We start from the raw sequence: 15,457 nt of genomic DNA, 5'->3' as shown, positions 1-15,457 counted from the left end.
CCTCAACTGATGCTAATGCTAAGTCCCAATTTTTGTTTTTCATCCGTAATGGAAGAATGACGCACACATGGAGTAAATTGCACAAGGAAATGGAAACATCCTGTTGTGTACCAACAGAACAACGATTAGGTGTAATGGTGTTGGGCACATTTTCGTAGCATATCATTGCTCCTCTGATCGCAAGTGGGACAAAAATGCCAGAGTGTATCTAAACATCATTGAAGATCAGGTACCCCGGACAATGTTGTGTGTTTTTCCCTATGAACAGGCGTACATTCAAAATGAAAATGCAATTTTTCATCACACTAAATGTGTAAGAGAGGTTTGAGGAACTGAAGAAAGATTTCAGCCTCTACCCTGGCGACGCCAGTCCAAATGAGCATCTGTGGTATTAAATCCTCTGACCAGACAAACTTCAGGAATTGATTTCATTACACGAATGGTCTGGTATTTCTTGTGTGGCTTTTTAATTCCTTGTTTACTCCATGTCATATCATGTGGGAGCAATGATTCAGGCCAACAGTAGTCCAACATGTTATTAGCAAATGGTCCTAAAAAGTGACTATACAGCATAAATGTACACAAACAAAAGTTATTTACTTATTCGGCAACTACACCATCCTAATGGCTGCCATAATGGTTATAATCAGCACCTTTCCACACCAGTGTGAAGAGCCATGAATCCAGTCAATGATTCATAGGCTTTTTAATACCATGGCTGAGTTAGTAAGTTTTAGGAGAGATGGTAGCATTCTCCTAGAAACTTTGGTTTTTAGATCTAGCAAACTGATCAGAGCCACGCCAACCGGTGGTGCAAGTGGTGTACTGCACTAGGGTGGCAATGACTAAGAAGCGGTAAAGACCAATGTTCTGTAACCACTAAAAGAGACGGCAAAGACTAAAAGTTCAATATATCAAAGAATGTGTTTTGTTGTATTTTATATTAACAAATAATGAATTTTAAATTTAAAACTTTTTTAAAAATAGTTCTCAGATGTCTGACAGAATAAAATGACTCTCTGGTTATGAATACAGAAAAAGAAAAAAAAAATGAAAAGCGACCAAATTAAAAAAGCAACAAGTTCGATTACCAGGATTCTGGACATCCACCACGGCCAGGTCCATCGACTTCGATTTCCTCTAGTTTTACAACTATTGATGAAGAAACTAAAAGACGTGGATAATCACCAGTCCAAGATGTTGACATACCAAAAAAAAAAGAGACGTGGGGATAATTATGCAGTCAGACATGAAGTTTTCTGCACAGTGCAGACAGTTTGCCAGAGTAGATCGTGGGGTCTTGTCAATGATATACATGAATTTTGCGAGCAGGAATAAGGAGGTGGTTATCCCCTTGTATAAGGCAATAGGCTGACCGCACCTTGAGTACTGCATACAGGTCTGGAAGCCTCATTTTAGGATGTAGAATTACTAGAACAAGTACAGAGAAGGGCAATAAGACTGGTGAAGGGAACATAGGGATGCTCTTACAAAGAAAGGCTCAAGTTCTGCAAATTAAGAGACTAGGCACCTGCTAGGCGACCTGATTGAGATGTATAAAGCTTTGTATGGATTGAGCAGGCTCAATGCTGATGGGATTCTTCCTCTTGCTCAGATTACAAACCTGAGGGGGCTTAGATTCAAACTGAGGAAAGACAGTTGTGGAACAGATGTGCGGAAGTTTGCCTTTAGCCAGTGGGTAGTTAATTGCTGGGACAAACTTCCATCTGTTGTTTTGGAAGTTGATAGCTTAAATAAATTCAAGGCAGAACTAGACAAACATTTGGAATGAATGGATCAGTGAAATGGGAAGTGTTTTTTTTTTTTTTTGCTAATGCTGTATAAACTTGCTTTCTTGCATCATGTGCCTCTACTAATTCTAATGAAGTATAACTCCACAATATGAGAGATGCAGATGCTTGATGGTATGCGTGGTTTGATGTAAAAAGATTTCTTGGCTAAATGCCTAAGAGCATGGAAGAGTTCGTTTATGCATGGTTACTGCATCATTTCTATTACTAAGGTAGAATAAATGTATCGTTTAATTATATCTCGTATTGTGAATACCTTAACAAAGAGTGGCCGAGGAATTGCACTGCTTTGAATAAGTAACGCTTCGCCAGTGGAGAAGACTAATGTTAATTAATCTCGATGGATCCATCAATCAGACGGCACCGTTTCTTTGTTCTTATGAAAAATGGGGGAAAATGATTTCTTTACTAATCTAGCATGCGATACGGCACCGTTTCGACGCCAACAAGCTTCGAAACTCTGCCATCTAGGTGGTGGTATCCGCCGAGAATAAGTAACATTAGTCTTCTCCACTGGTGAAGCATTACTTATTCAAAGCAGTGCAATACCTCGGCCACTCGTTGTGATGGTATTCACAATATGAGATGTAATTAAACGATGCATTCATACCTTGGTAATAGAAATGACGTATGTGCAGTAACGATGCAAAAACCAACTCTTTCATATTGTTAGGCATTTAGCCAAGAAATATTTTTAGAATATTTCATGTTGTTTTCTTTGCATAATATTGAAATTTTTTTTCAGGTTAGACCCACGAGACACACACCCCCGTTTTTATGAACTCTTCAATTTTGTTAATTCTTGCATCATGGTAGCCACGTATCTGCACATATATGAACCATGTGTATCGAAAATAGTGCAATGAAAATAGTGTAATAGCTTCACATAAACGCCTCAGCCTAAAAGTTTGGGATAATTTCATTTTCAAAGTTTTTATTTTTAGTTTACCAATTTTTATTGAAATATTTTATATTATGTATAAAAATCAAAAAACCGTAAATAACATTTAAAAAATTTCATGAATATTCGAGAAAACTCCAAAAAGCTGTAGAAGATTCCCAAGTGTGGTAGAACATTGTAGAGGATTTTAAGTAATTCTAGAATGTTTTAAAATAATATAAATCGGGACACCCGTCGTTCAGAAAGAGTGGTGTAAGATTTTTGCATTTCGTGATGAACAATAAAAAGAATAAGGAACTGAGTGTTGAAAAAAAAAAGTGCTGCTATAACTCTTATAAGAGAGTATATATATTTCATGGGGTTTGCCAGTTTCCATAAAAATGTTGGCAAAAAACTAAGTGTTTAATTTAAATGAATACAAGGTATCACACAGTTGGTAGGATCGCTGTCCTCACGACAACGGGTGGAAAAGACTGGTCGAGTCCTATCGATAACGGAAGGAATTTTCATGGGTATTTTTCACAATGTGGCTGAGTTAGTCGGTCTCAGGCATGGTTTATTCTCCCGGAAACTCGGATTTTTAGAACCGTAAAACAGAAAATCTACCACAGAACATATGCAATTTACAGATAATATACACAGAACAATTTGTTCTCAGTCGCTGATGCTCCTAAAAAAAAAACTAATATTACAAGGTGCCATTCGACAATTCAAAAAGGCTGGCGGTTTAAACGGACAAATCATGTCAGGAGAACCCCACAACAATAGTTCAATAGGAATAAAGAAACTTCTGTGACTACACCCACTTCTTAAACAAGCAGAACATCATAGGAATAGTAAGAGTGACAAATGATTTATTTGGCATCAGCCAAAAAAACAATTCACACATCCAAACACTGCAAGAATTTGTTTAGTTCTTCCTTCAATAATTCAAACCATCCACTGGCTGAAAGCAAACTTACGCACATCTACCCTGCAACTATCCTTCTTCAACTTAAATTTATGCTCCCTTCTGTGGGTAACCCAAGGAAGAGGAAGAATGCCATTCCCATTCAGCTTACTCAATCCATTCAAAGTCTTAAAGACCTCAATCAGATAATCCGGCAGGTGCCTAGTCTCCAGATGTTGCAATATGCAAACCTGAAGCCTTTCTAAGTAAGAACTTCCTTTTGTTCCCTCGACCAAACTCCTTGGCTTTCTCTCCATCCGTTTCAGCAGATTTACATCATTCTTAAATGTGGCCTCCAAACCTATATGCAATAATCAAGATACAGCCTAACCATGGCCTTGTACAAAGGGATAATCACCTCCTTATCCCTGATAGAACACTTTCTGCATATCATTAACTAAACCTCAGGCTGTCATGGAGCATGCCTGCATGCGCAGAGAATTTCATGTCTAACTGCACAATTATTCAAGGTCTTTTTCATTTTCCACTACTCTGACTATCATACAGCTAAGTTACTCTGAGACTCAGTATCTTACATCTGTCAATGTTAAATTTCAACTGTCATTTCTCAACCCATCGACCCAAAATTTCAATAATCTTTTTGCAAGAGCTCACTGTGATTACTGTCATTAACCACCCTGCCAACCTTTGTATAATCTACAAACTTTAACATTAAGCCTGATACACCTCTTGATATTTTAAGGAGTCCTTATGTGCTGTAATGTAATAACTAGATCGTATGTATAGCTTAGCTTAATTTTCAGCACTCACCTCATGAGGTGAGTGCTGAAAATTAAGCTAAGCTATACATACGATCTAGCCTGATACACCTTCATTAATAAATATTGAAAACAACAATGTGCTTAGCACTGAAACTTGGAGGGCCCCTCTGATAACATTAGTCCATAAAAGTAGTCCCATTGATAACCACGCTATGAGTTCTTTTACTTAACCATTATAATAAAGGTAAAGTGCAGCCATTATCAACCCACTGCAGGATGGAAGTCTCATCAACAATTCATGCTGAGGGAAATGGACCATAATCTGCCACGCTGGTCCAGTGCGAGTTGGCAGATCAACCGTATTCAGCAGTCAGGGGCTTAAACTCCGGTCTACTCAAAGAGCGTGTGCTACTGTACTCCCGCTCCTGACCACTAGGCTACGGAGGCCTGGTAACCATTACAGTAACTTGCCCTTAATTCAGGTTGCTCCAGTTTACATACCAGTCTTTTATGTGCAACAGTATCAAAAGCTTTCCTAAAATCCAAGTTTATCATGTCAAAATTATTTTTTGCATCATATATTGGTTACACACACCATCCCTTAAAATCCATGCTGTAACTGCAGTATAATGGCATGTCTGTCCAGATCGTCCTACATTACTTCTTTAACCAGTAACTCTTATTTTATCTGGAATAGCTGTTAAGCTAACAGGTTCCTTTTGATCTCTCTTTATGAATTGGGATACATTCAAACATCTCCAGTCCACAGGGCCTCTGCTGATTCCAATATTGCTCTTATAATTACGGCTAATGGTTTTCTTATCTCCTTTTCTGCCCCTTTAATATGATTGAATAGATCCCATCCATTCCAGGGATGCATTTTTTATGTCCATCTTCAACAATTTTTCCCCTTTCCTTTCAGTTATCACAGTCATTTATCTCCTCGTTAGAGGTTGATAAACTTCTTCTCCCCCCCCCAAGCCAGAAGTTTTCGGTGCACCGGTTATTGCCTCTGTACTTCTACTCCTTTATTTAAGGACATCCCATCCTTGTAAAAAAGTCTCTCCTGTTAATAAGCACAGGCCATACTGGAAAAATTTCTTGACCAGGGCTAAATTGATTGATCAGGTTCTCAACACATACACCCTCCTATTATGTCTGGCAGAATTGTAGACGCTTTGAAATTTACTCCTAACTCAGGACCTTTTTCCCAACGTTACTCTATACTTGTTGAATAAGTCTTCAGAGCTATGTGATTTACTCTGACAAGAATTTTTGACCAAGTCCGTTCCTGTTACAATATCGCTTTCTGTTGTTAAAATATGAAATCTGCTCAACAGTATCATCTATTTTTCCCACTGTCATGTGTAATATCTTCTGTACAGCAGCTGCAGGAACATTAATTCATCTCCACCATGTTATTCTGGGATAATACAAAACTCTAGAATGGCCAGAAACGTGTAGTGTTAAGTATGAGTATTATTATTAGCCATATGGTGCAATGAAGCCTGAGGCTTATGCTGCACCAGCCAAAAAACAAAAAGATTTCTGAATTAGAGAGAGAGAGAAAAAGAGTCAGAAGTAGAAGGGAATCACCAAGAAAGAGAAGAATGATATGCAGTTCAGATCCCTGGGGGGTGCCAAGCCCATACTGCACCCCCAGGGATCCAGTATGAGCCCCTGGGGTTAGTAATGGAGGAGTATTTGAACCGAATGCTTTTCAGTACATGCGTTTGACTTGACCATGTCCTGAGGTCAAGTCAAACGCATTGAATTTGAACTGTACAGGAAAAAAAGTTTATTTTTGTGGTGTTAGTTTTTTTTTTTTCAGTAGATGGCATTAGTTGTAATATCAGAATGTAATTTACTTTATGTTTTTTATTTTGGGAACTGGGGCGTGAACTAGGGTTGTCATTGTCCGGGGAATTCGACGTTTCCAATCAGCTAACGGGTACCCCTGGTATTGGGGGTATCCATTAGTTGAGAGGAGGTTAGATGTCGATTGTGACGTCATAGTCAATTTTTGTGAATAATTTTGTGGCAATACATTGCGGGTGTTAATTGGGAAGGTCTATTTTGGGGAGCATCCTCCGTCTTCTGGGGAAGTTTTATTTCGGAGTGTTATGCTGTGAGAATCCACCCCCCCCCCACGTCACAGAATCTTCTTTGTGTGCAAGATGAAAACCCCCTTTTCCCCCCTGAAAGATAAAAAAATTCATTGCTGTTTCCATTATCTGTATTAAAGTTTTTTCCTTCCAAAGATCCATCTGTTCTTGAAGAGCTGAAAATAAAACTGTTTCCTTGAAGTCTTGTCAGTTTTTGTCTGCAATGCTGGTTTGTAAAATCTATTCCAAAGTAAATTTAAGCAGTTAACAAGGTTACCTGTTCTTGAAAAGCTGAAAAATTAAACCTGTGTGTTTGTTTTGGAGAATTATCAGGTTTATCTGCAATGATTGTTATTTTGTCAAACCTCTGTATGTTTGATATACAGGGTGTCTCAAAAATATTGGTACAAACGTCTATGGAGTGGAGATACATTGCCTGTGCTGAAGAAATTCAAAGTTGCACCATCAACAGGAAACGTCACGGCCAGTTTTTAATGTCGCCTCATACTGCCAAACATTAGTCTTTGTGAACAGCCATGAAAAACAAGAGGCCTGGAAAGTTAAGCAAAGGTGTTGTTCTCATTCAGGACAATGCCACGCTACACAATGCACGCACATGGCACTTGCTCCAAAGTTTTGGATGGAAGGTATGGCGACATCCGCTGTACAGTCCCAATCTTTCGCCTTGTGACTATCACATCTTCAGCAAGCTGAAAGAACATCTAGGGGTAGAACAATTTGCAAACAATGAGCAGGTGCAAACAGCAGTTCAACGGTGGCTGAATGACCAAGGAGTGGATTTCTATCATCAGGGAATGAAATGTTTAGTAACACGTTCTGAGAAGTGTTTACACCAACTCTGTGACTATGTGGAAAAGTAGTGCAAGGTATGTGCTTTCTATTGCATAATGTTACATACCTCAATAAATGTCTCTTGGGCTACAATGGTCAAATGTAACTTATTTTTTTGAATTACCCTCATACGTTCAGTTTATGTACAATAGTACTAATGCCTCATAGCTTTAGTTGTTTGGCACTTACAAAAGGTTACATCATAGGTAACTGGTAGGGAAACTATAGTTGTTTCTAATGGTTATATACATACCAGTAAATAAATTGTTGAAAAGTCCCTTTTGGTGCAATTTTAAAACAAGACAATTTTGAATACTACAATTATGTTTTAAATATATATACTGTATATATGTACATAGAAGTCTAGGTGAAAAAGCTTGGAATGATCTTATGATTCTGAAATGTAGTGACAACAATAAAGTTTATGAGGGGGCTTACATTTTTTGAGCATGCACACAAGAGGTGTTAAGTTTCATGGAATTCAAGCAGGGTGCTTTCAACACTTTTTCTCTATTTTTTGCATGTACTAAAAATGACAAAATCTGAATGGACACCACTTGCTTCACAGAAATTTTTAACTGTCAAAAGAATCCATGTTATCCGCCTTAATTTCCCAATTTGGAACAATTTTTATTTCGAAAATTAAAACTGGAAATCCAATTAAACATGACAGAACATCCAAAAGCATTAACTCCCCAATGTTTTTATCAGAGGAAAGCATAATGGCACAAGTGTGGTTGCAAGATGCCAATAAATATTAACAATGTGAACAGTAATCAATGAAGGAATTAATTTTTGTAAAATTCACCACCAAATTTTTGATCAAAAATTGTCAGAACATTTTTATTCAACAATCCTAGAATTTTTCTAGACTGCCTTGACCTACTATGCATAGAGCCCACCATCTTGATCGTTCAACCACTCTTTGCACGATCTTCATTAATATAATATAAATAAGTTTTTTTCAGAGCAGCAAACAGGTAATCCTAATTGAGTGTTGTGATGTAAGGCCTCTGTGGAGATTCTCACGATGTTTAGTGTCCAACTGTTTGTGAAATTTTAGTGGCAAGGAAGACTCCAATTCACCCGCGACTCTACTATTTTGAAGGCAGTCAATGAATATCACTCTGTTTGTCCCAAAGAACTGAAGTAATCACCATGGTAGCTATATGCTCTTCGTTATTTCTTACTGAAAACGGGTTCTTCATTATGCCACTCCATGGATTGTTTGACCTTTGATCACAGAAAGGAACCCAAGTTTAAATGATAATCACAAACCGAATGATAACTTTGTCTTTGAACAAATCTCCCTTCTAGTACTGCATTCAAATCTTTCCATGGCCATTTCAGCAAAATTTTCATTCTCAACTTTGTGTGTAATACAATGAACTCATTTGATGAGTCCAAATAAAATATTAATATAACAATCTTTTAAATAAACTTATAAACAGCATCAATACTTTCTGTTATTGATACTGTTAATGACTAGCCAGACCTGGGCATATCTTTAGTAAATTTTGAATTCAGCAACCCAGTTGTTGGTGGTATTGTATGATTGTTCATTGTGTAATATCTCCATCTCTCCGAATCTGATTCCTAGTCATGTCAAAAAAAGATATTTCATTAATAAATGGCACTTGCCTTTTGTGAAATTAGAGGTTTCAAGTGACGTTACTTTTTTAAAAACCTTAAAAAAAATAAAAAATAAAATAATAGAAGCATAACTAGGTGCTATGTTTGTTGCTTGCCCTGACCACAGGTTCTGATTCATTTTAAGTGCTGAATGGAAATAAAGAATTGGAATGACTGAATTTCTATTTTATTTCTAAAAATATGACAATAGTTATTATCTAAATCGATTATTATAAGTGTGTCTCTCTCTTATATAAAAGTACCATCTCATGGATAACAATTTAATAATTTATAAACATAAGTTTATAATCATGCTAATTTCATTTTTAAATGAAGAAATATGAAGTAGACTACCTTTTAAAATAACCTCCTTATATAGTTTGTCCAACAGTATCAGTATTTTGTACTCTGTTCATTCACAGTATGTGAATAGCAGAAAATTATAACAGCAAGAAAAAAATTACATTGTTAATGTCAAGCTGTTGTTACTGGTGATTCAAAAGGTGTCATCACTCAAACACTTTCTAAAATGACGAACAACAGAAGTGTCAATAGTCAAGCATTTTTTTTTTTTTTACAAAAAGCATTGTGGTAGTTTCAACAATACACCAAATTATTCCAGTGTTAGTATTAGCAGTGACATGTGATGTAAGAGTGCAAGTTTATAAAGAATCAGCCAAAAAAAAAAAAAAAAAAAACCTTCCACATCTTTTCATCACCTCAAATAATTTATCTGGTTCTTCCTTGAATTTACTCAAACTACCCACATCCAACAACGCCTGAAAGGTTGTTCCAACAATCAACTACAAGCTGGTTGAAGGTACACATCCGAACATCTAGCCTGCCATAATCACAATTAATCATTAAAAATCAGTTTCACAAATGGTGCAAAATCCTATAAACCTAAATTACCAAAGTCAATATGGAGAAAACATTGCATTTGAAAGAGATTAAATCTTACATAGTAGTCAGTCAATAAGTTATGGACTGCTCTCAGTATCTCCTAAAATACAACTAATGTAAATTGTGGAGTTTACTTATGCATGGGTTAATGCACACACATTATTTATACTACCAAGGTAGTTTTAACACATCATTTTAATTATATCTCATATTGTGAATACCTTTACGAGTTGCCATGGTATTGCACTACCTAGAATAACTAATGCTTCCCCTATGGAGAAGACTATTATTACTTATTCTCAGCGGATATCACCACCCAGATGGCACCGTTTTAAGGCTTTTTGGCTTCTCTTTGGTGGGTGGGTTGGAGTACTCTGGAGTTACTAGAGTGACAACCCAGTTATGAAGTATAATTCCATAATATGAGAGATGTCTGATGGTGTGCAATGGTTTAGTCTAAAAGACATTTCTTGCTAAAGCCTCAGCATATGAATGAGTTTATTTATGCATGGGTTAATGCATAAACATCATTTATATGGGTGGTGGTATCTGCCAAGAATAAGTAACAATAGTCTTCTCCATAGGTGAAGCGTTCCGTATTCAAGTAGTGCAATACCATGGTAACTCGTGCTTGTATTCACAATATGATACAATTAAAACAATGCATTTAAACTACCTTGGTAGTATAAATTTTTTAGGAGCATTAGCAACTAAGGCCATATTGCTCCGAGGATATGCGGTGGTCATTCTCTGACCTTTCCGCACCCTCCGTATTTGATGGTCATGGGCTTGAACCTCAGTCTAATCAAGAAGCGTGTGCTACGCACTGCTGCTCCTGCCCACCAAGCTATGGAGGCACCCCAGTAGTACAAATAATGTGTGTATGTTAACCCATGCATAAGTAAACTCCTTCATATGCTGAGGCTTTGGCAAGAAATGTCTTTTAGACTAAACCATTGCACGCCATCAGGCATCTCTCATATTAATAATAAATAAATAAATTTTCTGTTTATACTCCGGGACGACCAAACAGTCAGAGGAGTTCACAAATAGACAGAATACAAGAAACAGCACCGTATTCAGCAGTCACGGGCTTGAACCCCGGTCACTCAAGGCACGTGTACTTTGCACCCGCGCGCCTGACCACTAGGCTACGGCGGCCTATGGAGTTATACTTCACAACTGGGTTGTCACTATTGCAACACCAGAGTACCTGCCTACGCACCGAAGAGAAGCCAGAACGCCTTCAAATAATGCCATCTGTGGGAGTTTGACACTTCCTGAGTTACTGAGAATAGGCAACAACAGCCTTCCCTAATGGGGAAGCGTTGCCTATTCAAAGGATTTGTGAGTGAGGAGTAATGGCCCCTTTCCTCTTTCAATGGCATTTCTACTTCTTCATCTCCTATCACTTTCCTCCACCTGTTTTGCTTTCCTAAGTCTAATAGGGACAGATATGTGGATAACACAGTTTTTCCCCATATCATTTTACAAAAAGTGCCATCCAGGTGTTGGTAGCTGCCGAGAATAGGTAACAATAGTCTTCTCCATGGGTAAAGCGTTACTTATTCGAGGTAGTGCAATACTATGGCAACTCATTGTGAAGGTATTCACAATATGAGATATAATTAAAACAACCTTGGTAGATAAATGATGTGTGCATTAACCCATGCATGATTAAACTTCTCCATACTCTGAGACTTTAGACAAGAAATGTCTTTTAATGTAAATTGTGTTTCTGTAGCATTTATTTTGATGAATATTAGGGAATTAAACTAAACAAACTCAAAAATCTTGTTTTCATCTGTTACGAAATACAATCAACATTTAAAAATATGTGATACAGTCACAACCATGGGAAATACGGTTGCCCAACCAGGAAGAGCAGACAATATTTGTGAAACTGATACAGCACACGGAAAACCTATAATTCAAATCCACCAACTTTTGAAATGGGCTTTGCTATGTATACCCCTCTTGATACAATTATGAACTCTTCCTGGAGTCATTTTGTCAGAGGCAAATCCAGTGTTGACGAGAAGCCCAGATCTGGATAGTGGCAGGCATAATCAAATGATTAGTAATCAAGAGATTTCAATAATTGAATGATATAATCAAATGAAATAACTAATAAATTGAACGATATAATTGAATGAAATAGCCAATAAATTGAATGATATAATCGAATGATATAATCAAACGAAATAACACTGAATAGCATTAGTAGAGGCATATGACGAAAGAAAGCATGCTTATATAGCATCAACCAATAGTACCATTCTAGTGCTATAATAGAATTATATAATCAAAATAATCAATTATGATATCTCAATTATTCCCATCACTAGATCAGGAAGACCTCAACATGTCACAACTGTCAGAACTCTAGAAGACTGAAGAGTGAGTTGTAATAAAACTGTATGCACTGTTGACAGTTCCTGTGGTACAGTCTATACCAGCGGTTCTCAACCTTTTTTAATACTTGTACCATCAAAACCAAAACTGAAAATTTAGGTACCACTCATTAAAATATGTATTTGTATTAAGATAAAGGTCAAGAATATTCACATAATAAGGCTATGTTATATATTATACATATTTTTATTTAATTTTTAATACAAAAATTAAACTAAATAACAAATATTAAACAAAACAATACAAAATAAACTATAAAATACTTGATTAACATGGCATTTAATTGTAAGCAATAACAATTAAATGCAATAAATCACAAAACACATGATTTAAGAACTCCTGTTAGATTGACAAAAAAAAGATAGGTAAAGCATATAATTATTTATCTTTAGAGGGGGAAATTTTTAATGTTTTATTTTTCATAATTTCATAAATTAAAAAAATTCAACTGTCTGTTATTCACATACTGCCAAATCTTTTTCGAAGTACCACCGGTTGAGAAACGCTGGTCTATACCATTTCAACCACATGGGGAAGAAAAAAAAAATTTAATTTCACTGCATACCCAAAAGCTGTGTGAACATGAAAAGACAACCATTAGCAAACTACATCTCTGTTTCTATCTAGGCAAAAAAATTGTTTTTTTTTTTAAATGCACCACTGCAACAGATACAGTATGGTAACAGTATTTTGAACCTCAATTAAAACAATCTGCTGAATGGTGCCATTCTTCATCATCAAGATGTAAGAACATTTAACAGGAGCCAAACAGAATGACACAAATGACCACAGACCCTTACACACTTTCTTAGGTGGCACACTGCGGCCATAGCTGCCGATGTGCCTAAGAAATCTAAATCAACCAACCAACTTTCTCAGGCATTCTTTGCTTTCACTGGGCTACACAAGGTTATCAGAGTCAACAGAGAATATTGTTTCATTTATATGGAAATTTCTGAAAGACACAGCCAGACACCTGTTGAATATTTTTTCCATGTTGACTTTGGTAATTTAGGTTACAGGATTTCTCACCATTTATGAAGCCGATTGTTAATGATTAATTGTGGTTATATTTGACACAAATGCATCACATTACAAGGACTGTATGGTAACTAAATATTATTGCAAGAATGTAAACTGGGAAATTTTACCCCACCCTGACAACAGATTGTTTTCAAAATTGAAGGAACCTTTTGGGTCAGTGGGTACAATATTTTCCACCTTGGATGAACTCAGTATAGTTGTGAACAACTGCATGAGTATTTATTGTTCAGCCAAGAGTGCTTGACAACATTAGCTATCTTCCTTAATGATAGCAAACTTATTGATAATGGCGGTGGAAGATCTATATTGAAGATTAATAACTTCATTTGTGAACATCTGTGCAGAACTTTTTGATCAGCCCTTGAATACACTCATTTTTATATTTTATCCCAATTATTCTGTACAAAAAAAGGTGTCACCTGTGAATGGAACAATATATTAGTTCTTGACTATCTACAATTCTATCATGTTGAAAATGCTTTTTGCAACCTTTTCCTCAGAACATTGTTCTGAAAACGAGCTATTAAATTGCTCAAGTGATGATTTTCTTCTGAACGTGGACCAATAAATGCTTTTTCAGCTTTGCTGATTTTAAAAATGTCTTGCTACATATTTCGCAAGAGAAGGGTTTCTCCTGGGTATGAATCATTAAATGTGTTTTCAGACTGGATAACCATGAAAATGCCTTGCCACATATTTCACAAGTGAAGGATTTCTCCTCAGCATGAATCATTAAATGAGTTTTCAGGCTGGTTAACCATGAAAATGCCTTGCCACATATTTCACAAGTAAAGGGTTTTTCTTCAGCATGAACCAATAAGTGTTGTTTCAGATGACCTGAGCGAGAAAATGCCTTACCACAAATCTCACAAGTGTAAAATTTTTCTTGAGTATGAATTAACAAGTGCCTTTTTAGACTACTCAAATGAGAAAATGGCTTGCAACATATTTCACAAGTGAAAGGTTTCTCCTGCGTATGAACCAATAAGTGCTGTTTCAGATGACTTGAACGGGAAAATACCTTGCCACAAATCTCACAAGTAAAAATTTTTTCTTGAGTGTGAACCAATATATGCCTTTTCAGACTACTTGAATGAGAAAATGACTTGCAACATATTTCACAAGTGAAGGATTTCTCCTGGGTATGAACCAATAAGTGTTCTTTCAGATGATTGGAGCGGGAAAATACCTTGTCACAAATGTCACAAGGGAAAAATTTATCTTGAGTGTGAACCAATAAATGCCTTTTCAGACTATTTGAATGAGAAAATGGCTTGCAACATATTTCACAATTGATGGGTTCATTCTGAGCATGCACCAATAAATGTCTTTTCATACTGGATGACCTTGAAAATGCTTTGCCGCATATTTCACAAGCAAAAAGTTTTTCCTGTGTGTGTATCAATAAATGTGTTTTCAAACTAGATGATCGTGAAAATGCTTTTCCACATACTTCACAAGTGAAAGGTTTCTTCTGGGTATGAATCAGTAAATGTCTTTTAACATCTCCTGATTGTGAAAAGGCTCTACCACATATTTCACAGGTGAAGGGTCTCTCTTTAGTGTGAATTAACAAATGTTGTTTCAGATGACTTGAGCGAAAAAATGCCTTTCCGCATACCTCACAAGTAAAGGGCTTCTCTTGAGTGTGGGCCATTAAATGTCTTTTAAGGCTACTTGAGTGAGAAAATGGCTTGCCACATATTTCACAAGTAAAGGGTTTCTCCTGAATCTGAAGATTTTCTTCTTGCAAAACATTTTCCTTGTTAATTTCATTACCAGACATTTTCTGTTACCCGAGATTGACTTTTCTTTTAAATCGATACTTTGATTTTTTTTTTTTTTTTTTTTTTAAATTAGTGCTTTAGAGTACCAATTGTTCTCAACAAAGCTCCTAACTAAACTGGTTGTTATTGCTTTCTTCTTTTCTGTTCTGTAAATTGCTTGGAAAATAAAAATTATTCCTCTGGTTGAATCTGAAAAAAAAAAAAAAAAAGATAATAAATAAATAATAATAATAAAATAAAATAAAGAGAATAAAAATACATTTTCATCTTAGAAATGATAATGTAAAAAAAAAGATGTTTAATATCAAATAACTATTCGATTACATTGGAATATTC

General features: G+C 36.2%; 1 protein-coding gene across 1 annotated transcript; it reads right to left on the bottom strand.

Annotated features, from left to right (window-relative positions):
- Positions 1-13,824: 13,824 nt before the first annotated feature.
- LOC150075579 (uncharacterized) lies at positions 13,825-15,120 on the bottom strand. The gene has a single exon (XM_090388565.1). It carries the CDS (start codon positions 15,118-15,120, stop codon positions 13,867-13,869), a length of 1,254 nt encoding a protein of 417 aa, XP_090244691.1. The 3' UTR covers positions 13,825-13,866.
- Between the last annotated feature and the right edge of the window lie 337 nt (positions 15,121-15,457).

The sequence above is a fragment of the Mastigoproctus giganteus genome, chromosome 14 (assembly GCF_048544385.1).
Source record: "Mastigoproctus giganteus isolate SK-2022 chromosome 14, ASM4854438v1, whole genome shotgun sequence".
In the NCBI taxonomy this organism is placed as follows: Eukaryota; Metazoa; Arthropoda; class Arachnida; order Uropygi; family Thelyphonidae; genus Mastigoproctus; species Mastigoproctus giganteus.
This window is presented reverse-complemented; position numbering and strand designations above follow the sequence as displayed.

Bases quoted from the DNA above. Each gene is read 5' to 3' on its own strand.
- LOC150075579 (XM_090388565.1), bottom strand. From the start codon at position 15,120: ATGTCTGGTAATGAAATTAACAAGGAAAATGTTTTGCAAGAAGAAAAT.